The following is a 24,585-nucleotide window of genomic DNA, read 5'->3' as shown; positions in this document are numbered from 1 at the left end:
CAAAAGGTTTCTTCCCTGAGAATGTATGCAATTAATTTACAGAGAAAGCACCAAGCTTTGTTGGCAACAGGCAACCACACACATACAGTTGTCCTTGATTTGTTAATAGACAATATTTTATGCAGCAGCACAGCTATTCTCAGGAGTGTGACGGGGAATCCACCCAGGATCACGGGATCCAGGAGGAGTGAATAGCACCTTCACAGGTGAAGATTCATTAGTCATTAGTTTGCTATGTCGACCCAGAGGAAGGCGACCAATTCATCCACGCTAGCTCATAATGATGACTGTACATAAGAAAATATCGCTAACTATAAGCATAAGCATAAGACTTTAATCTGTTCAATATGTTGGCTAGCTGATGTTGTTAACTTGATAGCTAGCTAAGGTGACCATATCAAAGTTGATCTCATTAATTTGTATCAGTTTCAAACACTATCATTTTAGCAATTGCAGCTGAATTATGATATTCATACTCAACTGCCTTTGTAAACTGCTTTATATTTTGTCAATTAACTATATCTACAAATTATTTGTACATTCCATGTTTAAGTGCTGTTAACACAGTATAACAATTGTTAGTTCATAGCTTTGGCAAAAAGAGGTTCATTCATTCCCTCAGTAGGTTGTGTTGATCCTGTTGAGAGGTTCATGGTGTGAATAGTAATATAATCCAAACTGATTGATGTAAGACAGTTCAGCAAGCCAAATTTATGCACTATTTACTTCTAGGTAAAAACTGGTTGATAAACACAGACAGTTCCTTGATAAGGACTTCTGGAGAAGGGTTAAGGATTTGTCTGATACCTTTGATAAATATTCTTGTCAGAACATATACTGCAGTGTACATACAGGATTTTGACATCAGGGAGATGCAGGAAGCAGCTCCAATACATAAGGACCCATCAAGATCATGAAAGCACTTGAGCAGAAACATTCACTTCAGGGAATCAGTTAGGAGTGTCAGCAAGGACCACCTGATGAAGCATTGAGCACCAATGAAGAACAGCAAGAGGTGGTGGCAGCAGACGAGCAGCAACAGAAGTACAGAGGGTTGGGGCCAGAATAACAGCTGCTGCTTGCCTGACAAGTTCATATTTTACAGCCGCTGAGCTCATTAATCAGCAGAAGTTCTTAATGTAGTCCTTTAAGAACTTCTGAGTTCCCTGCATGGAATGCTGTTCCAACATCTGTGTTGGCATGCAGGAGGATTTCATAGCAGTATGGAATGAGTGGCAATTGCAGGGCATGCTGCTGTGGAATTCCTGAGGATAGAACCAAGCCCTGATGTTGTGTCTGTTGCTATTGAGATCTTCACTTCCAATTTACAGGAAACTCTTACTTCTAGCCTGCAAAGGCTAGAAGATCAGCTTGGAAGTTCCCTGATGATTGGCTTGACACTCTTTGGTAATGGTCACAGGTTTGTCTTTGTGTAGTGTTCAGTAAGACACAGCCAGCAACTGGGATATAGCAAGAGGAGACATGTATGAGGATTTGACCTCTCGGGGTGATGACCCATCCACCACCAACAGGCAACTCCCTCAACGGATTGTGGAAGAAATTGGTAGAGGAGAAAAGCTGCCTGGCCGCATAGAGGCCAAGATGCTGGCTAAAGTGGAAGGGCCTACTTAGAACGCAACAAGACAGGGCATTAGCTACCAACGAGATTCCTACTGAGGAGCATCAGTATGCTACAGGACTTGGTTTTCGCACTGATGTAGGATTTAGGAGGTTAAGAGGCAGGCACACACACTCTATGTTACCACCAAAGGCAACATGGGTACTGGGATTGTGATGTTGTTAAGGTGTTAGTGTACTATAAAGAAGAATGTAGCTCTCTTCATGTAGTTGCTCATGGCTGCTTTTAACTCAAAGTTCTTTCAATTGCTTCTTGACGTATCAGTCTATCTGACTGTGCTGCAGCTTCAGTCAGCTCTCCTTCCTCCTCCTACTCTACAGCAATATTGTCCAATAGAAATTGCTGACTAGCCACAGGCATGGCTATGCATCACAGTTTCAGCCACATACACTAAGTTTTGTAGAAAATGCCTTACATACAATACAGGTAAGTGTAAGTCACATGAATATTTAATTAACAAACATCTACTACCATTCAGTGAAAAACTTTGCTTTTGTGAGAATTGTCCAATGATGTCTAATACTCATTTTTTATTTACGAATCAAAAATATAATTAGTGACATCTGAATTACTAATTAGCCATATGTGACTAGTGGCTAATATATTAGACAATTCTCTTCCATGGTTAAAGCTGCAGGCTCACTTTCTTGCCCTTTGGCTGCATGGGTTACCATTTAAAAATGGTCAGATTATGCAGCATATGGCAGAAGCAGATGATCTTGGGTGCTTTCCTCAAGGTTGCAGAATAGGACCCTATCTGATCTATCCAGGCATTGCAAGTGCTGTTGCAACATATCGATCATAATCTTTAGCAGAATTCAGGTCGAGATACGGTTCTCGTATTTTCACTTTGCTTCAATGTTGACGTTCTTCACTGGAGTTAATATGTAGAGCAGCAAGGGGCAACCCTGATTTCCCCCAGGAGCCAGCTGTTCATTCTTCCGGCTCTTTCAAATTGTTGTGACACAATGAGCTGTCACGAGATGAAAGTGCCATGGTTGCAGCTGGGGTATCCTGCAGTACCACTGCATGATTCTGCTGTAGTTGTTCAAGGCCACATTGACATTGCTGGAATAGAATCCTTTGCAATGCATGTTAGGTGACCTAATGGCTACCTGGGTGCCATCAATGAGGCCCTGAACTTTTGGAAACCTAAACAACTAATAAATATGCTGCACCTTCTTAAGTTATTCCTTCATTCCCATTGGGGAAATTACATATGGGTTGGTCTGGCAACCAAAGCTTATGTTTCCTCCAAGGTCTCCACACTCGGCCAATTCTGGCCTCTTGCGTATCCTCAATTCTAATTGCTCCACCATTGGTAGCTTCCTTACAGCTGCCTAGATCCTAAACTCTGGAGTTCCTCCCCACCCACCACATCCCAAAACCTCTCCTCCTCTCTACTTCTCCCGCCTTCAGTAAGATGCTGGCAGAATAAAAGTCCAACACTGTGGTGATGTTGACCACAGTGGACAGGGCTGTCCCTATGATGAATGCAGTTTGTGAGACAGTGGACAGTGCAATTCAGTAACAGTCTCCACGCTGTGTTGTTGACAGTGAAGATTAGGTCTCTTCAGGCATGCTGAATTATTTACGTCTGAAGTGGATTGCGTTATTCCTGGACCATCTGTGGGTGGGTACCAGATGCAAGCAGACCTGCCTTTCCTCCCTGATCAAGAATTCATCTTCCTCCTCCAAATTGAGGATAGCAATTGGCTGGCCTACTGGAATGGCTAGGCTGAGCTCTGTGCTATTCTAGCTTAAAGTAACATATTGAAAACTAAAAGTAGTTGATGAATAATATTGCTGACTATCTTTCTGTTCTTTCTCCCTATAGAACGTGCATTTATATAGCACCTTTAACAGAGAAAAATGTCTCAAGGCACTTCCCAGAGGCATTCTCAGAAAGGGTGGAAGCAAAAAGTAACTGATGGAAACGTTGCCAAACTGTAAATGGTGAGAGGACATTGGTAATAACTCATCTGTTAGCATAAAGGAAGGATAGAATTGTGGTTCAGTGCTTAAGTTTGCATATTTCATGAAATGTAATGGAAACCAAACATCATTTTTTGGCTGGTTGCAATACTGGCTTCCTGTATGCCACACTTCAAGTTCCAGACACTGCTTCAGTCAGAAAGAAATGTTCTGTTACACAGCTACAAGGTCATGAGTGGTGCCTGAAATTGAGATTTTTTTTTCATCTGTCATCCCTGTTTCATTGGAGATTTCATTTTATAAAAGGAAATGTGTGCCTGTGATGTAGCACACAAATCTGGATGGTTGTAAAGTGGTATTTAATGAAACTCAAAGCAGTGTGTGAAGCAATTTTGTTAGCGTGCACAAATTGAATTCAAACAGGGAAAGCAGATGAATCAGAATTGGAAGAGATCTTTCAACTCTTTTATAAAGAATTTCACAGGCAGTGGGAAATTTTACATTTCGACTCAGAATTTTATCATGGTTTGATTAATACTATACCATATCAAATTTCAGCTCTGTGTTACCATACATACACATGTGCAAATGTAAACACAAACAAACTACCATGAGGAGTTTGCAGAGATCTGAGATTTTTAACACACATAGACATAAGCAAACCCATGTTATGCAGTTTAAAGCTATATCACAGTATTTTAAAGTAACATTTTCTCTTATTCGTTCCTAGGATGTGGGAGTTATTGGCAAGGTCAACACTGGTTCCCCAACCCTAATTGCCCTTGAGAAGGTGGTGGTGAGCCGCCTGCTTGAACTGCTGCATTCTATGTGGTGTAGGACACCCACAGTGCTGTTAGGGAGGGAGTTCATGGATTTTGACTCAGTGACAGTGAAGAACGGTGATATAGTTCAAGTCAGGATGGTGTGTGCCTTGGAGTGGAACTTGCAGGTGGTGGTGTTCCCATGTATCTGCTGCTGTTGTCCTTATAGGTGGTACAGGTCACAGGTCTGGACAATGCTGTTGAAGGAGGCTAAGCGAATTGCTGCAGTGCCTTTAGTATATGGTACACACTTCTAGCACTGTGCGCCATGGTGGAGGGAGTTAATGTTTAAGGTGGTGGATGAGGTGTCAATCAAGTAGGCTGCTTCGTCCTGGTTGGTGTCAAGCTTCTTGAGCGTTGTTGGAGCTGCACTGACTTGTGCCTTTTATTTAGAGATACAACACTGAAACAGGCCCTTTGGCTCACTGAGTCTGTGCCAACCATCAACCACCCATTTATACAAATCCTACATTAATCCCATATTCCCTACCATAACCCTACAATTCTCCTACCACCTACCTGCACTAGGGGCAATTTACAATGGTCAATTTACCTATCAACCTGCAAGTCTTTGGCTGTGGGAGGAAACCGGAGCACCCGGCGGAAACCCACGTGGTCACAGGGAGAACTTGCAAACTCCACACAGGCAGTACCCACAATCGAACCCGGCTTGCTGGAGCTGTGAGGCTGCAGTGCTAACCACTGCGCCACTGTGGACAGGCTTTGGGGAATCAGGAGGTGATTTACTCATTGCAGAATTCCTGTCTCTGACCTGCTCTTGTAGCCACAGTATTTATATGGCTGGTCCAGTTAAGTTTCTGGTGAATGACAACTGCTAGGATCTTGAGGGTAGGGGATTCAACAATGGTAATGCCGCTAAACATCAAGGGGGGATGGTTGGATTCTCTCTTGTTGGAGAAAGTCAATGCCTGGCATTTGTCTGGTATGAATGTTATATGACACTAACCAGCCCAAGCCTGAATGCTGTCCAAGCCTTGCTACAGGTGAGCGTGGACTGCTTCAGTATCTAAGGAATTGTGAATGGTACTGAACATTGCAATCTTCAGCGAACATCTCCACTTCTGACCTTATGATGGAGGCAGGATCATCGATGATGCAGCTGAAGATGGTTGGGCCTAGGACACTGTCCTGGGAACTCCTGCAGCGATGTTGTGGGTCTGACATGATTGCTGCAACAATCACAACCATCTTCCTTTGTGTTAGGTATGATTCCAACCAGTGGACAGTTTTCCTCCTGATTCCCACTAAATTCAATTTTGCTAGGGCTTCTTGTTGCCACACTTGGTCAAATGTTCCTTTGACATTAAGGGCAGTCATTCTCACCTCACCTCCTGAATTCAGTTCTTTTGTCCATGTTTGGTCCAAGGCTGTAATGAGATCTGGCCCTGGCGGAACCCAAACTGAGCATCAGTGAGCAGGTTACTGCCGATTAAATGCTGTTTGATAGCACTGTCGACGACACTTTCCATCACTTTGCTGATGCTTGAGAGTAGATTGGCTGGATTGTATTTATCCTGCTTTTTGTGGACAGGACATACCTGGGCAATTTTCCATATTGTTGGGTAGATGCAAGTGTTGTAGCTGTACTGGAACAGCTTGGCTCGAGGCACAGCTAGTTCTGGAACACAAGTCTTCAGTGCTATTGCCAGAATGTTGTCAGGGCCCATAGCCTTTGCTGTAACCAGTTACTTCAGCCATTTTTTGATATCACGTGGAGTGAATCAATTTGGCTGAAGACTGCTCTCCATGGTGATGGGTACCTCAGGAAGAGTCCAAGATGGATCATGCACTCGGCAGTTCTGGCTGAAGGCTGCAAATGCTTCAGCCTTTCTTTGGCACTGATGATTGAGGATTGGGCTGTTTGTAAAGCCTCCTCCTCCAGTTGGCTGTTTAATTGTCCACCAACATTCACGACTGGATGTAGCAGGACTGCAGAGCCTTGATCTGATCCATTGGTTGTGGGATTGCTTTGCTCTGTCTGTTCCATGTTGCTTCTGCTATTTAGCGTGCATGTAGTCTTGTGTTGTAGCTTTACAAGGTTGGAACCTCATTTTTGGGCATGCCTGGTGCTGCTCCTAGCATGCTCTCCTGCACTCCTCAATGCAAGAATTGATCCCCTGGCAACGGTAGAATGAGGGATATGCTGGGCCATGAGGTTACAGGCTGTGGTTGAATACAATTCTGCTCCTGCCAATGGTCCAAAGCACCTCTTGGATGTCCTATTTTGAGCTCCTAGATCTGTTCTGAATCTATCAGATTTAGCAGGATGGTGGTATCACATGACACCATGGAGGGTGTTCTCAGTGCCAAGATGGTGCTTTGTCTCCACAAGGACAGTGCAGTGGTCATTCCTACTAATACTGTCATGGACAGATGCATCTGTGACACGTAGATTGGTGAGGGTGAGGTCAAGTAGGTTTTTCTGTCTTGTTGGTTCTTTTGCCACCTGCTGCAGGCCAGTTTGGTCAGAAGTGGTGCTACCAAGCCACTCTTGTTAATGAACATTGAAGTCCACCAGCCAGAGTACATTCTGTGCCCTTGTTACCCTTCGTGCTTCTTCCAAGTGGTGTTCAACATGGAGGAAAAGAGAAGAGTCTAGTAATTCATCAGCTGAGGGAGGGCAGTAGGTAGTAATAGCAGGATGTTTCCTTGCTGATGTTTGGCATGACTTCATGGTGTCCAAAGTCAATGTTGAGGAACCCCAGGACCACACTCTCTCCTTTGTATACCTTGTGTTGTTACCTCTGTTGGGTCTGGCTTGCCGGTGGAACAGGACATGCCCAGGTGAATATGCAAATAACAACGGTGCACGTGTTGAAAGAGAACACGAGGAGTCTGGGACATTTGCTGCAAGGTATTATTCAGTGAGTATGACTATGTCAGGCTGTGCTTGACCAATCTTTGGGGCTGCTCTCCCAATTTTGGCACAACTCCCCAGATGTTAGTGTGGAAGGCTTTGCAGAGTGTGCCTTTGTCATTTCCATTACCTTGGTCGATACCGGGTGGTCTGTCTAGTTTTATTCTTATTCAGCTTTTCTGTAGCAGTTTGATGGCTTACTCGGCCATTTCAGAGGGCAGTTAAGAGTCAACCACGTTGGTCTGGCTCTGGAATCACACATAGTCCAGACCAGCTAAGGCCGACAGACTTCCTTCCCTGAAGGACATTGCTGAACCAGGTGGGTTGTTACAAAAATCCAGTAGTTTCATGGTCACAATTACTGCGACTTATTCCAGATTTAGTAACTGAATTTAAATTCCACCAGTTGCCATGGTGGGATCTGAATTCATGTCTCCGGTTCATTAGCCTGGGCCTATGGATTACTAGTGCAGTAACATAATCACTATGCTACCATTCCCTTATTCTAGGAAATTTTGCTAACACTCAATTCATGTGGATAGATTTAAATAATAGGAAGGTAAATAGTACAGTTGCTGATGTGCAATGTTTGCTACAAAACTGTAGAGATTAAATAGAGGTGAAGACAATGGGGTAGACTTTTATTCTTGCCTGGGCAGTAATCTGCTAGGAGAATCACACGCCCTGAACAGAACCAGATGGATTTTCATTCCAGCTGGTGAAGACAAACATCTACTCCAGTATGTGGTCAAAGGAGGAATTTTTTTTTTCCCAACCAGTCAAGGCTGCTTCTTAGATCAGTATGTTTCTTGTCCAACAAGAAAAGAAGCATTGTTTTATTTAGTAGCGTAACAAATAAACAATGTGAGTGTAGGTGAATAATTGGAAATAGCAACCACAACATAGACTTAATGTGACAATAGAAAAAAATATTTGTCCTCTGGTACCATCCCTGTAACTAAGGAGGATTGGAAGATTATGGCCAGTGCCTCAGCAGTTTCCACCCTTACTGCTCTGTATCCTCAGATGCATCTGATCTGGTCTTTGGTGTCTTTAAGGCCCCAACAACCCCACTGCCTTGTGGGCGTCTCGGGAGAGACCAAGGCTAAGGGAGTAAACCCTAACAGAAAATCCGGAGCGGAACCCCGTAGGCGGTCATGTGTCACCTTTGGCATGTTTCCGGCAGTTCCTGCAGCCATACTGGTGCCAAACGTCGTGTCCTGCACTCCTTTGGACCCCACCAGAAAGGCCGAGAGGGGGGTTTTGACGACTGGGCAACTCTCAACCTCCATAAATTTGCCCAGGCATGCGCCATGGAGAGGTCACTCCATAGTTGCCTCACAGCGACTGAAACAACACGGAAGGTTCACAAACCACTGACCACCTCCAGGCGCGTATCCATTGTCTCTCGAGATAAGGAGGCCCAAAAGAAAGAAGAAGAAAAAAATAATGAAGAGTCAGTGATGAGGTTAATGGATGGGAAAAAGGCAAACCTCAGTAAGGTAAGAGGTCTGGCCCAAATTAACTAAGCAGAAAGGTTAGAAAACAGGACAAGTAACTGGGAGTGAAGAGTGCATCAAAAATAGATACATTCTTGGAAGGTGAAAAAGATACTGTTGCACGAATTAATAGAAAAATTAAAACTAAATTGAAACCTAAAACAATGGTTATGAATATGAAAGAACAATATGAAGAGAATAGAAAGTGCAATGAAGCGGTAAGAAGGGAGATTATAAAGACTAAAAGTGAATATTTAAAAAGTGAGTATGTAATATGGAATAACAAAGGCTTTTATAAAAATTAAGAGAAAAAGAACAATTAAAGAAACCCCATAGACATGAATGAGGAAATCTAGTTGTGCTGGATGAAACTATGACAATGATAATAAGTAAATAAATATTTTGCATCGACTTTTTACAAAGGATGGTGGTAGTGACAACACCTGTGTACTAAAAGAGGATGTGGAACAATTGTTAGCGATAACTGTAGAAAAGGCGTTTGTTTGTAAAAATTAGCAGATCTCATTGTGGATAGGTTAACAGGTCCTAATGGCATGCATTTTAGGCTGGTGAAAAAAGCCATGAGATGTAACAGAAGCTGAGAACAACTTTTCGATCTTCCTGAGGTATCTAAAATATACCTGGGTCTGAAGTGTAACCAATGTAATAGCTTAATAACTTTGTTTAATGAGGAAAAAAATGATAAAATAATTAACTATAGACTAGGCATACCTGACATATGTCCCAAAGGCTTCATTTGGCCTGAGTAAAACTTCCATCTAACCTGCAGTATTGGATCCTGAAGGGAGTAGTTGGAGCGGAATGACCGTGTGGGCCTGTGCCTGCGAGTGCAATCTCTCTTGTGATCAACCACATTTTCCTGCAAGACTAACTTTGCTGTCATGGAGAAATAAGCAAAGTAACTTCCCCATACCTCTGGATGCTATGCTGAAAAATGTTTCTGCAAAGCCTAGTGCCCCATTGTGGAGCATCTGATCAACTCAATAATGATACTCGGGGCAACAATGACTATGTGCATTGTGAAGCACACCTTGGAGATTACCCAAATACTGACCAGTAATAAACCACTGCAGGGGTTGGTGAATGCCATCATTAAGACTCGACCTGTACTGGCTGAACTAGCACCATGAGGAGGCAGGCTGTTAATCTGTTCCCATTGTGGTCTATTAATCAAACTCTCTAATTACTGTGGACTGTGGCCAAAGAGGCAGTGCTCAGGAAAATTAAAACCATTTCAGAATACCTGGCTGATGTGCTTATCAATGCTGCAAAGTGCTCATCTAGAATAATGACATACTAGAGTGGCTGGCGAAGAACAACCATTAGTTAGTATTTCAGTTCCCTGCATTATCTAACAAAATACTTAAGAAAATAAATGGAAACAGCTGAAAGATGGGATTTTCTGGGCCCAGGTGGAAATTGTTTTTGGAGTAGGTGATAGAAAGTTGGAGGCAGTTCAGAGAAGTTTCATTGGATTGATTCCTTTGATGAAGGGGTTGTCTTATAAGGAATTATTGAGCAGGTTGGGCCTATATTCATTGAAGTTTAGAAAAATGGGAGGTGATTTTATGTAACATATAAGATTCCAAGGGGGCTTGACAGGATAGATGCTGAAAGGATGCTCCCCCTTGTGGGGGAATCTAGAACGAGGGGGCATAGTTTCAGAATAAGATGAAGATGAGGAGGAGTTTCTTCTGTCAGAGGGTCATGAATCTTTGGAATCCTCTACCTCAGAGAGATGTGGAGGTTGAGTCAGTGAATATATTCAAGGCTGAGATAGACAGATTCGTGAACTATATTGGAGTCAAGGGTTATGGGGAACAGGCAGGGAAGTGGAGCTGAGGCCAAGATCAGATCAGATCAGCCATGATCATACTGAATGGCATGGCAGATTCAAGGGTCTGTATGGCCTACTCCTGCTCCTATTCCTTATGTTCTTATGGATCCCAGAGTACAGTTAAGTAGCAACATTTTGAACAGAAAGTTGGCATCATGGCACACAGCACTCCCTTTTTCATTTGATTTGATAAGGCTAGGACCTTAAAAAGTCCACTCATGGACATGGATTTTGTTCTCCCCCAGGCGTCAAGTTCTGTGGCAGGGGTGGGGGGGGGGGGAATCTGAAGGTGGTTCCAGATGAAGCCTGCCACAGACCTAGACGCTGTGAGGGCCCGACCTGATCCTCCTGGTGGCGAGGCTCCTGGTGGTCCTCCCGCCGCTGGGCGATGGGACCTCAGTTAAAACATTCAAATCAATAAAATAAATACATTTAAAAAGATTTAAATGCAATCTTGCAGGCCCGCTGCGATCTTTGGCGCAGCAGCCGGCACTCCCGCACTTTCAAATCCCCGTCCAGCGAAACACGACACCATCCTGGTGGGGAGGGCGGGGAGTGGGGGAGGTAAGATTTTCAGTGCAGGGCAGTGGGGGGCGGGGTCAAATAAACGTAATGGGTGTCGAGGATGGTGGGAAGGGTTGATCTTTAAACTTTGTGCAATTTGGGGAGGGAATGGTCAGATGTAAAAGGTAAGTTTTTTTGGGGGGGGAGGAAGGGCAAATAGTTACTGTAATTGTTATGGGGGGGGAGGTGGGAAAGGGGCATTATAAATTTATTTATTAAATTTTGGGAGGGTTACTTCTTTAACAATTTGAATGTGCCGGTAGGGCTAGCTGCCCTTTAGAAATGGTGTCAGCGCCTGCGCACAGGCAGCTGATGCCATTGACAGCGACAGACAGCACCCCCCTCTACGTGAATGAGATTGCGGAGGCTCTTTGGCGGCGAGCACTTAAAATCCAGCCAATTGAAAAAGAATTGAGTGTGAGAGAGAGACAGAATAGAAAACCAATATGTTTAACTTGCAAGCAACAAATAGAATTGGTGAAAGAATATATAATATATATATATATAATTCAAAACTGTAAGCAAAGGATAGAAAATATGCTAATTACAAGTTCACAAAATTGTTAGGTGAAGATAAATATTCTGAATCAGCACAGTCTTTGAAATATAGAGCAATGAATATTTATCAATGCTCACCACATCAGTGATGCTGCTGTTAAGGTGAGCTCTGTGCTTCCTCATGAAATAGCTGCATCACTGAAACCATGTTTTCGGGAGAAATTTTGAGGAACTACGTACTAAAAGCCGCAGAAATTATGCCTAGATAATTTTTGATGAATATGGCCCATGACACGAGCCAGGACATTGATCAAGCCCATCATATAAAATGAGTTTGACACCTTTGCTATTGAACAATTAATCAAATGTAAGTTGTAGGCAAACTCTGTATATGCCATGGCTCTGTAATACATCCACTTGTATTCTTTCGATATATGTTAATATTCAGATGAGGAAGAATTAGAAGGCAGAACAATCAGGAGTAATTCAATCCCATTTTAAATTAATCAATTCCTCCTGTATTTTTATGAAATTAATTGATTTTATATTATTTACACAATAACATTTGCAGTATCTTAGAAGCAAAGAAGTAGATGTGGCTGGAGCACAGTAATTTCTCGACAGTACAGGTTGAGGAGCTGGACAATGCAAAACTGAGGAACAACAGTGTCAATACTGGCAGTAGGGTGAAACAACTTGGGATTTCCATTATTAATGTCAACATCAGAACTTACAATGAAAAATGGATACAAATGAATGACAAAGATATGACAAGGGGAAGTAAGTTTTTGAGGACAGGAAGTTCACACAGATGTAAGTTTTTTTAAAATGTACTCTTGATATAGATGATTTGGATGTTGGGAACAAATTATCGAAACGTGCTCATGAAACAAAAATAGGACATTTGGCAAACAATGAAGAGGATGTTAAGAGATTTCAGGACAACATAAATTAATAGGTTAGGCAAATAAGAAGCCTAAGTAGCTTCATGCAGAGAAGTGTTATGTGATGTAGTTTTGGGAGGAAAAACAAGATGTGGCAGTTTACATGAAATAGAAAAATGCTGAAAGGTGTGGAGAAATAGAGACTTTAGGGTAGAAATATATACTTCCTTGACAGTGCAAGTGCAGTAGAAATGCTATAACATATTGTATTTTGTATTATATAAATGCAGGCAAAAAGATAATGCTAAATTTTTACAGGGAACAGTCAGGTCATAGTTTGAGCACTGTGAGCAGTCCTGTACACCACATTATAGAACAAAAAAGAGTTTTATAACAAAAAGGACTACTTAACCTATTTCTATGCACTCTTTCTGCGATAGCTATCTTTCAAAGCCATTCCCCAGCTCTTTTATTTTTTGCTTCGTTTCATTCTTATCCATTCCCATTTTAAAAGCTATTATGGATTCTGCTTCCACCAGAAAGGACACTAAAGCCACAGCAAATGACAGGATAAATTCACCAGGATGATGGCAGGGATGAGAAACTATGGACTGGATATTAACATTTGGACTCTCGCAGCAAGGAAGACCAGTTGCAGTTTGGGAACCCAGAAGTTTGTGGAGCAGGTTTTTCCATGGCTCTTTAACTGAGCAACAGCTTTAGCATCAAGCTTCCGGGTTTTTTGACCAATCAGAGAAGATGGTTGTGATCAAGATCCGGACCTGACTGTTGAAGTTTCAGTATTTAAAGGAACCCTGATGAGGGACAGAATGGAAGCATTCTACAACAGGCAAGTGAGAGATAGCAACTGGAGTGATGGCATCTCAAAAAGGGAAGGTTGCTCTGCTGATTCTCTATGGCATCCCTGGAAATCATCCTGCAAGCTATAAGAGTCGACAGAGAAATACTGCTCCCAGAAGATGGGGAGGAAGAAGTCTGTCTTTGAAACCAAGCAGACATGCCTCAACGTGGCTGAGGTGAGCAGCAGGAATGTGGTCCCTCACTCACGGATACAATGCTGAAAGAAGTTCAATGAACTCATCAAGGAAATCCCGCTTTCAAGTGCCAAACCCCTTGCTCTGACTTCACCAGCCTTCTTCTGCACAGCACTCCTTAAAACAACAAACCTTGTAGGTGCACCCATCCCTCTCTCTCTTGAGGCACTTCCTCTAAACCCTATCTGAATAACCACCATGACACTCACCCTCATCTTATTGCCATCTCATACCCATCCCTTCACAGTCACCCTTTACAAATGTTGTCCTTCCATCTTCTCAACATATTCCATTTCTTAACAGGCATAAATCTCTTCTTTCTCTTTTTGCAGGAACAGAGAGTGTAGAACACCAGGGAGAGGCAGAGAGAAAGGGATGTCCGTCCAGTCATCGCCATCCTGACCATTGAAAAGGAGATAAGCAAAATCCGGAATGCGTGGCCATTGGCAATGGAGAGATGGGCATCTCCCAGATACTTGGTGACAAAGTTATAAATCACACAGCTACATTACAGACAACATTCACTCATGTTTACTTGATGTCAGCAGCCATTGAAATATCATGATCTGCACAATGATGACTTTTAACTCTTTCACCTTATCAGCTCTAATTCATGTGTTTCACTTCTCATGGGCCTTTCAAGTGTCACTCAGGAGCTAGTGCTGGAAGAGGGGGAAGACTCCTCAGAGGAGGTTGCACACTCTAGGGAAGCAACATCATATGACTCACGTGCACTCTCCACCAGCTTAAATGCACATAACTTGGTGGGTCATTCAAGGCAGATAGTTGGATTGTCACTTGGTGTGTCACACACAAGTAAGCAGGAGCAGGTTTGGAGACAGGAAAAGCAGTGGAGAGTCCCCACTGGAGGGAGCAGGGCCCTCCAAGCTTTGCCCTGCTGGACGTAGACACTGAGCCTCAAGGGCCATCGATGAAGAAGATTATTTTGAAGCAGCAGAAGAAAATGTGTGAGGTTCTATTAGCCTTTCCAGAGGTACTACAGATAACTGGAGAGAGAATGGAGGGGTCTTGGGAGCCATTATGTCTCAGACCCTTGTGCTGATCTCTACCTCCATGGAAACCATGGCTACCTACATGGAGCATCTGACTTGGCAGGCAACCGAGTGCATTCTGGCCTTGACCAGTAGCCTTCACACTCAGTCTGCCTTTTAAATAGCATGGAGGAAAGCCTTGCCATGGCCGTTCAGTGCCTCACTGAAGTGCAGCAAAGTGCTCTCTAGCTCTTGACTAGCAGGAAAGTGTGGGTGGGCCATGAGAGGGAAATTGGAGAAAGGGGACATGGAAGTGGGGATCTGCTGAAACTTTTCCCCATTTGCCCACACACTCCTTTGACTCTCTACAACCGCACCCCCACCGCATCCCTCCCCCTTTAGTCAGAGCCCCACATGCTGCGTCCAGTCCCTATGGCCGAGTAGGGCCCTACACAGGGGGGGCAGCTTTTGGTGGTGCCCTCATGGGCTCCAAAGCACAGAAGGCATCTCAGCTGTCAGAGCAGGGGAATTATCAGCTTGCCTCCAGCTCTGTTGAAGCTAGAGGGGTAACACCATGTAGAAGTAATAGGAAAAGTAAGTGAAAGACTTGGTAGTTTCACAAGGGAAACCACTTTGGTGTTTAAAAATGTGTTAAATTGCAACTTTTTTTGCCCATGTTTGTGCTTTACTTCAAAGCTCCATTGTCCAGTTATCCCCATTGTAGCCTGTTGTTTGCCTCGTGGGCTTCAGCCTTGAGGAAGATGGTATGACAAGAGGAGTAGACCAGCAATGGGTGGCAGTGAGAGGGATGGATTGTTGACTGTGGGACTGCTTTGTGATGGGGGTTGGGGGTGGGCATAGTGAGTCCAGCTTTGATGTGCCAGAAGACTGTACTACCTCAGATCAGCTGAAGCGTGCCTGAATGAATCCGTCCCTTGCATCCCTAGTAGCTAAGTTTTCAGCTGCAGGTAGCCTGGCCACATCAGGCTCCCCCTCCTCCTCTGAGGATGCAGAGCGGTCATCACCTTCCTCCTCCTGCAAGTTCAGTCCTCTCTGCTGTGCTATGTTGTGCAAAGTGCAGCAGACCACTATCTTTTATTTATTCAACTCATGGGATGTGGGAATTTCTGGCAAGACCAGCAATTTCTGCCCATCCCTAATTGCCTTCTTGAACCTCTGCAGTCCATCTGGTGCGGGTATACCCAGGTGCTGTTAGGGAGGGAGTTCCAGGATTTTGACCCAGCGGCAGTGAAGGAACGGCGATATATTTCCAGGTCAGGATGGTGCATGGCCTCGAAGGGAACTTGCAGGTGGTGGTGTTCCCATGCCTTGTCCTTCTAGGTGGTAGAGGTTGCGGGTTTGGAAGGTGCTGTCGAAGGAGGCATGATAAGTTGCTACAATGCATCTTTTCTCTGATACACATTGCTCCCACCGTGACAGTGATGAAGGGAGTGAATGTTAAGGGTGGTGGATGGGGTGCTGATCAAGTGGGCTGCTTTGCTCTGGACAATGTCAAGTTTCCTGAGTGCTGTTGGAGCTGCACTTATCCAGGCAGGTGGAGAGTATTTCATCACACTGCTGACTTGTGCCTTAAAGGTGATGGATAGGCTTTGGGGAGTCAGGAGATGGGTTACTTGCCAAAGAATTCCCAGTTGCTAATCTGCTCTTGTAGACACAGTATTTATGTGACTGCTCCAGTTCAGTTTCTGGTCAATGGTAACCCCCCAGGATGTTGATAGTGGAGTATTCCATGATGGTAATGCAGTTGAATGTCAAGGGGAAATGTTTAGATTCTCTCTTATTGGAGATAGTCATTGCCGAGTATTTGTGTGGCACGAATGTTATTTGCAACTTATTAACCTAAGCCTGAATGTTATCCAGGTGTTGCTGCATATGGACATAGACTGCTTCAGTTTCTGAGAAGTCACGAATGGTGCTGAACATTGTGCAATCATTAGCGAACATCCCCACTTTTTTTTAAATTTTCATTCATGGGATGTGGGCAACGCTGGCCAGGCCAGCATTTATTGCCCATCCCTAATTGCCCTTGAGAAGGTGGTAGTGAGCTGCCTTCTTGAACTGCTGCAGTCCATTTGGGGTAGGTATACCCACAGTGCTGTTAGGAAGGGAATTCCAGGATTTTGACCCAGTGACAGTGAAGGAACGGTGATATAGTTCCAAGTCAGGATGGTGTGTGACTTGGAGGGAACTTGCAGATGGTGGTGTTCCCATGTATTTGCTGCCGTTGTGCTTCTAGTTGGTAGAGGTCGTGGGTTTGGAAGGTGCTGTCTAAGGAGCCTTGGTGCATTGCTGCAGTGCATCTTGTAGATGGTACACACTGCTGCCACTGTGCATCGGTGGTGGAGGGAGTGAATGTTTGTAGATGGGGTGCCAATCAAGCGGGCTGCTTTGTCCCGGATGGTGTCGAGCTTCTTGAGTGTTGTTGGAGCTGCACCAATCCAGGCAAGTGGAGAGTATTCCATCACACTCCTGACTTGTGCCTTGTAGATGGTGGACAGACTTTGGGGAGTCAGGTGGTGACTCGCCTCAGGATTCCTAGCCTCTGACCTGCTCTTGTAGCCACGGTATATATATGGCTACTCCAGTTCAGTTTCTGGTCAATGGTAGCGCCTAGGATTTGCTGCTCTGGTCTGACCTTATAATGGAGGGAAGGTCATTGATGAAGCAGCTGATGATGGTTAGGCCTAGGACACTACCCTGAGGAACTCCTGCAGTGATGTTCTAGGGCTGAGATGATTGGCTTCCACCAAGCACAACCATCTTCCTTTGTGCTAGATATGACTCCAACTAGTGGAGAAATTTCCCCCCTGATTCCCATTGACTTCAATTTGGCTAGGGCTCCTTGATGCCAGACTTGGTTCATTCTGGATGCCCTTGCTGCTGCATATTGAAGGGCACCCCCAGATCTGTCCAGGCACCTGAAATGCATCTTCAGCATCCCAATGTCATGCTCTAAGACCACTCTTGTGGCTTTGGTTGTATTTTTCTTGTGCATCAGTGGTAGGGCTCCTCACAGGTGTCATCAGCCACATGATTAGAGGGTAGCCCTTGTCTCCAATAAGCAACCCACTGACTCTTCTTGGAGGTGCGAAGATTTGTGGCAGATTTGACTTAGCAGAATGAAAGCAGCTTCCCGGGTAGCACACACACTTGCATGATAATCTTACACTGGTTACATATTAGCTGAACATTAATGGAGTGGAATCCCTTCCAATTGAAGCATACTGCTGGTTGATCTGAAGGCACCTTGATTGCCATGTGGAAAATCTATGACACTTGTATCTGTGGGAATTCAGTCAGAGCAGCAAATCCAAGTGCCCTCTTGTTCTGACTGGCCTCATCAGTAGTGAAGTGGCAGCCTGGCAAACATGTCATTGGTCACCTGTGAGATGCACTTGTGCGCAACAGATTGTGAGATTCTGGAAATGTCATCAGCAGATCCCTGGAAGGAGACAGAGATGAAGAAATTCAGAGCAATGGAGACCACTGGCAACACATGCCCAGCTAGTGCACTTGGTAGGAGGTCTTGTTCTAGCAGGATGCAAATGTCAGCAATGGCCTGCCATTGAAATCGGAGTCTCCTGAGGAACTGGTGCTCAGTCATGTCTATAAAGTTCATCCTCTACCTACTCCCTGTGTTGGGAGTATCGTCTCCTGCGATCTGGAGCACTGTGTCCATCCCCTCTGTCCTGTAGAATGGCAGGTGGATGAAGAGAAGGCAGCTGCTGCTCCTGCTGCTGGTGGTGTTGCTGGTGACACCTCTTCTTGTTCCTCATTAGAAGGCTGATGTTGAGCTGCAAAAGCAGCTCCCATGCTGCTGAAAAGGTTGACGGCTGGGAAGTGCAGATCGAAGTCGATAAGGGCCAAGGTGGCAGAAAAGGCTTCAAAAGTCTTGGAAATCACCTCCAAAACAGTGAAAACACACTCTCGTAACAAATTGTGTGAGCAAATGCCTTCGACTTAGACAAGGAAGCAGCTGCCAGACCTTGATATTAAAATGCTTTCCAGCCTGACAATTACTTAGCCCTGTCAATCTCTGCTGTCCTCTCACCTTGTTCAACCTGGCGAGTTTAAGACAGCCAGGGAAACCCATGCACTGGCAGTTAAAGCCAGAATCCAAGGTTAACCATGCAGTCAATTACCTTTTAGCACATGTCAATCGCAGACCCGCCTTTCCTATAGAGGTTTCCCACACACTAACAAATGCACTTGAGTTAAATGTAGAAGTCAGTGAATTCCTGACAGTTTCCTGAGAAGCTGGCATTTTTTTGTTAACCTCCTGCATGCACTGACCCCCCCAACCACCCTGGCAGGATCAAATCTGCCCCCACTGCTGCCATATTTAGGAGAAGAGACTTAAGATACTGAGAGCATTTCCTGTGGAGCATGGAGGCTTAGAAACATTTAACAATACTTTAAAGATTATGAAAAAAAATTTTTCGGAAAAATGGGTAGTTAGTGATGAGGGGACACCGAGAAACTGAAAGGGGTTAGGAGATATTCCTTTCCGCGGAAAGCATGAAATGTTTTGCAATAAAGAATAGTTAAGGTAGGGACCACTGCATCTTTTCAAGGAAAAATGGGCAAATAATAGAATTAGAGGAAGCTATGGGGAGAGAAATGTGGCAGTGGTTTTAGATTTGCATTGCTCAAGCACAACCTGGCACAGGCATTATGTGGTGAATGCTTGCTTCTGTGCAATAAACATATTTGGTTCTATGGAAATACATTGGGATGACACACATTGATTAAATAAACATTAATTTATCATCAACAACAACTTGCATTTATATGGTGCCTTTTACCTGGTAAAATGTCCAAAGACTCTTCACAGGAGCGTTATCAGACAGAATTTGATACCAAGCCACATAAAAAGATATTAGGACAGATGACTAAATGGTTGATTAAAGAGGTAGGTTTTACCTAACTTCAAGAAGGAAAGAGAGATACAGATGCACAGAGTTTTAGGGAGGGAATTCCAGAAGTTAGGGCCTAGGGAGCTGAGGGCACAGCTGGCAATGGTGGAGCGATAGAAATCAGAGATGCGCAAGAGGCTGGAATTAGAGAAGTGCGGAGATCTTAGAGGGTTGTACACCAAAGGAGGTTGCAGAGATAGGGAGGGGTAAGGCTAAGGAGGAATTTGAATACAAGGATATGAATTTTATAATCGGCATGTTGCCACATTTGGAGCTAATGTAGGTCAGCAAGCACAGGGATGATGGGTGAAAGGAACTTAAAATTAATCCAAAAATGTGACTACATGAAATAAAAACAATGGAAGAGCATCACAAAGTGATGCATTGCAGTGATAATAGAACAGATTGATTTGTTGGCTTTGCTGATTGAAAGTTTCACAATACTACACTTATTCCAATCACTTCTAATGGTAAGATACAATTCTATCTTGTCTTAAGATCAATAATATTCCAAGTCTAAAAAGAGATGGTGAAAAATGTATCAAGTTCAGGATTTTTATCTGAGAACATGTTATTGTCACATTACACCACATGTCCCCTGTGTACATTAAAGGGATTACTTACAGGGTGATTATTTTTCATCTGCAAGTCATTTTGTTGACATCACATTACACCAAGTCAGCTGCAATCATTTGTGTCAAAACAGATTTCTTAGCTTGCTTTGCTTTTTTGAGGAACACACTAACATGATTCCAAATGAATAAATAACTTCCCCAATTGCATCTATCTGAAATCAACTCACATTTCGATGACTCAGATAGTAACATTAGAACTTGTATGGTTACCATTTTGGTCCCTGCCCTAACATTGTTTATCCTAGCTTTAGTTATAATGCTGCAACAAGTGACGAAGCAAATATGCATAGTGGCTGGAATTTTATGTTGGGTGGGACGCCCCGCCCACCGACTGAAAAGTCGGGGGTGAGCTTGCCTCCGCTGGGCCTGGGTAGCCACGCGAGACTTTTCGCTCCTCAGGCCCTTAATTGGCATTGGGCAGGACTTCCACCTCCTTGAGGCAGGAAGTCTCACTTAATGAAGCTGCTGGCCAATCAGTGGGCCAGCAGCTCTTAGTCCCAGCAGCGCCACTGGGAGTGGTGGTCACTGCTGGGATTACACCCAGACAATGGCAGCAGGAAGGGACGATGGCCCCCGAAAGATGTTAAGTTTTTGGCGCCTCGCTGGGGACAATTGGCTGTACCCTGGTGAGGCAAGGTGGGGTCGTTTGGGGAGGGAGGAGGGAAGTGTTGTGTGGTGGGGGCATTTGGGGCTTTGTGGGCAACCCTCTGTGGGACACTGTGTGCATTATCAGGAGACCCCCCCCACCCAGCTCGCAAGAAGGCTGCCAAGTTGTACCTTGTGGTGTTCTTGGGGTCCGGCCGCCTTGGATAAAATACTACCAGCAGCGGTCGGAGGCCCTTTAGTGGCAGTTAATTGTCCACTTAAGGGCCTTGATTGGCCTGGGGTGGGAAGGCCGTTTCTCGCTGCTGCTGCCCAGCGCAAAATTGCAGCAGGGGTGGGTAGGCATTGCGACGATACCCCACCACCACACTCCCTCACCCCACCTCCCACTCAATTTTTCGGTTGCACCCCTCCCCCGCGCCACCATCCCACTCATTGGGGGCTTTAAAATTCCGGCCAGTGTGTCTATGCACAGAAAAGATTATTGTGCAGTGGCAGCTAAGTAAAAATGCAACCGCAGTATGCTCAATCCTTGTTGATTAATTACCAATTAACTAAGGTGCAAATACTAGCATTGTTTTTAAACCTTATGGAATGATTATTTACAGCTGCTGTGTTTAATTCATCTTATCCAGGTCTAGTTGCAAACACTGACTTGAATCATGCTATCAAATACCTGTTCCAATATTTCAATGAATGCTTAAAAGGACACCGCCCCGTCTTTTTTTTTTATTAAGGTACTGACAAAGATACTGCTCGCAAACCTGTAATGTGGTGTTGGATTGCCCTTTGCTTCACAGTTCAGTGTTGCCTTCTTTTCTTCAGAATCCACAGGAAATACAATGTCATTTGGCTCATGGATAAAAACTGGCCCATGTGGCTTGCCATTCTCTGTGTCAATAAAAAGAAACAGACTATATTAGGTTACACAAATTAGGACTGTTAGCACAAGGACGCCATCAGTCACAGGAAATAACAGACACCAAACAACTGTAAAACCATTAAGAGAAAAAACCCGCAAGCAGACAACACACATCACTTCCATTTATAGCAAGATAGTGTGTACTGCATGAGAATGATTGTCAATGTGTTATTCTTGCACTCCTGTGTCCGGACTGTTTCCATTTTTTTAATCAGGAATTGGGAGATAGACAAGTAAATGAAGCAAGTTTTAGTTGCAATGACAATCAAATACTATTTTCAAATAATACAAGAGGTTTGTTCTATGCTTTCCAAGTTCACCACTTAGAATGAGTGAGAAAGCAATATAAGTATCAGTTACCATTGTCAACTGGAGTGATATTTGCAGCTATGGCAGTCTATGATTTAAAAATGAAATCCAAAGATGGTTATATAAAAAGTTAAAATCAGCTAAAAGCATCCAGAACTAATCACTATTGTCTAATTAAGAAAGTCATTTCAATTAAACAACACCTCTAGTTTTAGAAATGTTATCTTTGTACAAATATATATCAAATCATTTGCAGCACATGTTAATGAGCGTATTGCCTAGTGTTTAATCATTCAGTGATTATAATGCAAGGTCTATTTCCATGATTTTTTGAAAGGCATATAATTAGTCATCTGCATTTTTATGAGCCTTACTACCCATCCCCCCCCAAAAAATGTTTAATTTTAAGCAACAATCACTTCTAATGTCACAGCCCTTATGCTGTGTTATACAACACATGATATGTGTTTCTTAAAGATTACTTCATTTCACATTCAGGCTATGTCAATTTTTTTCTACCCATCTGTTTCCCTCAAAATATAAGATGTAAAAAATCCTGAATAATAAGAAAATGCAGCTGTCAACATATACCATATATGCAAAGAAAACTTGTAATGAGCAGGCTGCATTTGACAATTTAAAATGTCCAAAACCAGCTGTAGATTCCCACTGGAAATAATGAAAACTCCTGTGATCAATTCGTAAAAATAGGTTAAGTATTTCAAACAAATCATAATTTGTTTATTTGTAGTAACACTGTTTTCCATGAAAGACTTAACAAAGTGAATTCTCATTAAAGCAAGCCAGTCCCATTTCACACTCATTTCAACCATAAGAATAATAAAGCATCCATGCCAAGGTGGGGTAAAATGCCACAGCTTTAAATATATTTCACAGAACTATTCTTTTTCTGAATACCTGTCTATAGTATAAAGTCTTGCCTCTGCCTTGCACTTCCTAATTCGTCACAATTACTTCTTGAGTCAGGATTTTGGGTGTCAAGCATAGGCACAATAAAAAGTTATTACTTTTAGCTTGTAATTGGCTGCAGGCAATGCATTCGTACCCTTTAATCCTCCCAATACGAGGTGGCACTGCTGATCCTCTAAGCTCCATCATCTCACCCAGATCTGTTTCTGTAGGTGATGCTGCAGAGGTGTTTCATTTAAACTTTGTTTATATTTTTCTCTTCTCCAGACTGCTTCCCTACAGGTAAGCTGAAGGTTTATTGTTTAATTTCCAATTTACATTTTTTTAAATTTGAAGTTTTCTGTTACTTTGAAACTTCATTTTAAGTTTAGCCCGTTTGCCTTTCCTGCTGCGTCTGGGCCAACTGCCTGCCACTCACTTCAATTTGGCCTTTTCTCTTCCGATCTTTCTCAATTTTTTGCCACCCTTGGGCCTCTTGCTGTTCTTTGGTTTTTCCAGCACTGAGGCAGAAAAAAAGGCTGTTCAATATTTTAAGAGCAGGAATTGTACTTTATAATGCAAGAGGGGAAAAGCATTAAAGCAAATTATAAGATAGGAAGAGGCAGAGGGGACATGCAGGACAGAAGGAGCTATGAGGAGTGGTGGTATATGAGATGGGTTGGAGGGTCAAACACAATAGCAATATGCTAAACCATATGGGGTGAATGTGCTTCTATCAGGAAAGGATACACAGTTTGGAGAACATTGGTTGTGGAAGCACACCTCCTTTTTAATGTTCTTTCCATTTCAACATGTGGCCCTGTAACGTATTACTCACCACGCAACACACGAAAGACTGTCCAAAATCCAAACCGGAACTCTTCCCCTCACTCTCCCCCACTACTCATACCTCCCATTGACCAGCATCCACATAATGAAAATACTGAGCCACAATTCACTGTAGCTGGTGAACAAACAGCACCTGCATTAGTTCGGTTTGCCTTTCCCATTTAACTTATTGACCTTTTGCACTGGAAGCTGCTGCAAGGCAGAGGGCACCTCAGACCTGTATGAAAAGGATAGCAACTTTGTGTTTCCTTCACCAGTTGTGATATTCTCAGGACTGGAGTGTGGTTTAGCTGAGTTTATTAAGAAATATGAGGCAAAGACTGAGACAGAGGCAGCATGCTGTTGAACATAATGGAGTCTTCTTTGTTCTGTTTTACTTCCACTTTCTCTTTTAGCTCCCTCAGCTAGCTCATGTGTGCATGGTAGCCTCAAGTGAACAATATGTACAATGCAATTCTCAAAACACACATCCCTTCCTTCTTAGTAAATGAGAGACATAGCAACACTGCACCAATCAGATTGAAGAATTGTGAATGAACAGTGCAGTCTGAACCAGAAACGACAGAAGAGTGAATTCAATATCAAACGGGGAACAGAAAGTGAAATTGAGAGAAAAGAGAGAAGGAAAGATTTCTTTAAAAAAAAATCTCCAACAGCAATTAAAAGCTGAAGAAATTAGATTGCACACTTGTAAAAATTCATTGTCAGTACCAGAAGGGTTACTTAGCAGTACTTAAGGCTTATCACAACATTTAAAAAGTACTTAGACTGGAAAGCCCCAACTTTGTGTGGTAAGTT

General features: G+C 43.4%; 1 protein-coding gene across 3 annotated transcripts in view; it reads right to left on the bottom strand.

Moving 5' to 3' along the window:
- Positions 1-24,585, bottom strand: part of LOC137380015 (contactin-4-like) — a 1,659,092-nt gene that overhangs the window by 1,203,917 nt on the left and 430,590 nt on the right. For all 3 annotated transcript variants that reach the window (XM_068051491.1, XM_068051492.1, XM_068051493.1), the window contains exon 3: positions 21,563-21,689. In XM_068051491.1, coding sequence (XP_067907592.1) covers positions 21,563-21,689 — 127 coding nt within the window. The remainder of the gene's footprint in view (positions 1-21,562; positions 21,690-24,585) is intronic.

This window comes from Heterodontus francisci, chromosome 19, assembly GCF_036365525.1.
Source record: "Heterodontus francisci isolate sHetFra1 chromosome 19, sHetFra1.hap1, whole genome shotgun sequence".
Lineage (NCBI taxonomy): Eukaryota > Metazoa > Chordata > Chondrichthyes > Heterodontiformes > Heterodontidae > Heterodontus > Heterodontus francisci.
The sequence above is the reverse complement of the archived record's forward strand: the minus strand, read 5'-3'. Positions and strand labels throughout refer to the sequence as shown.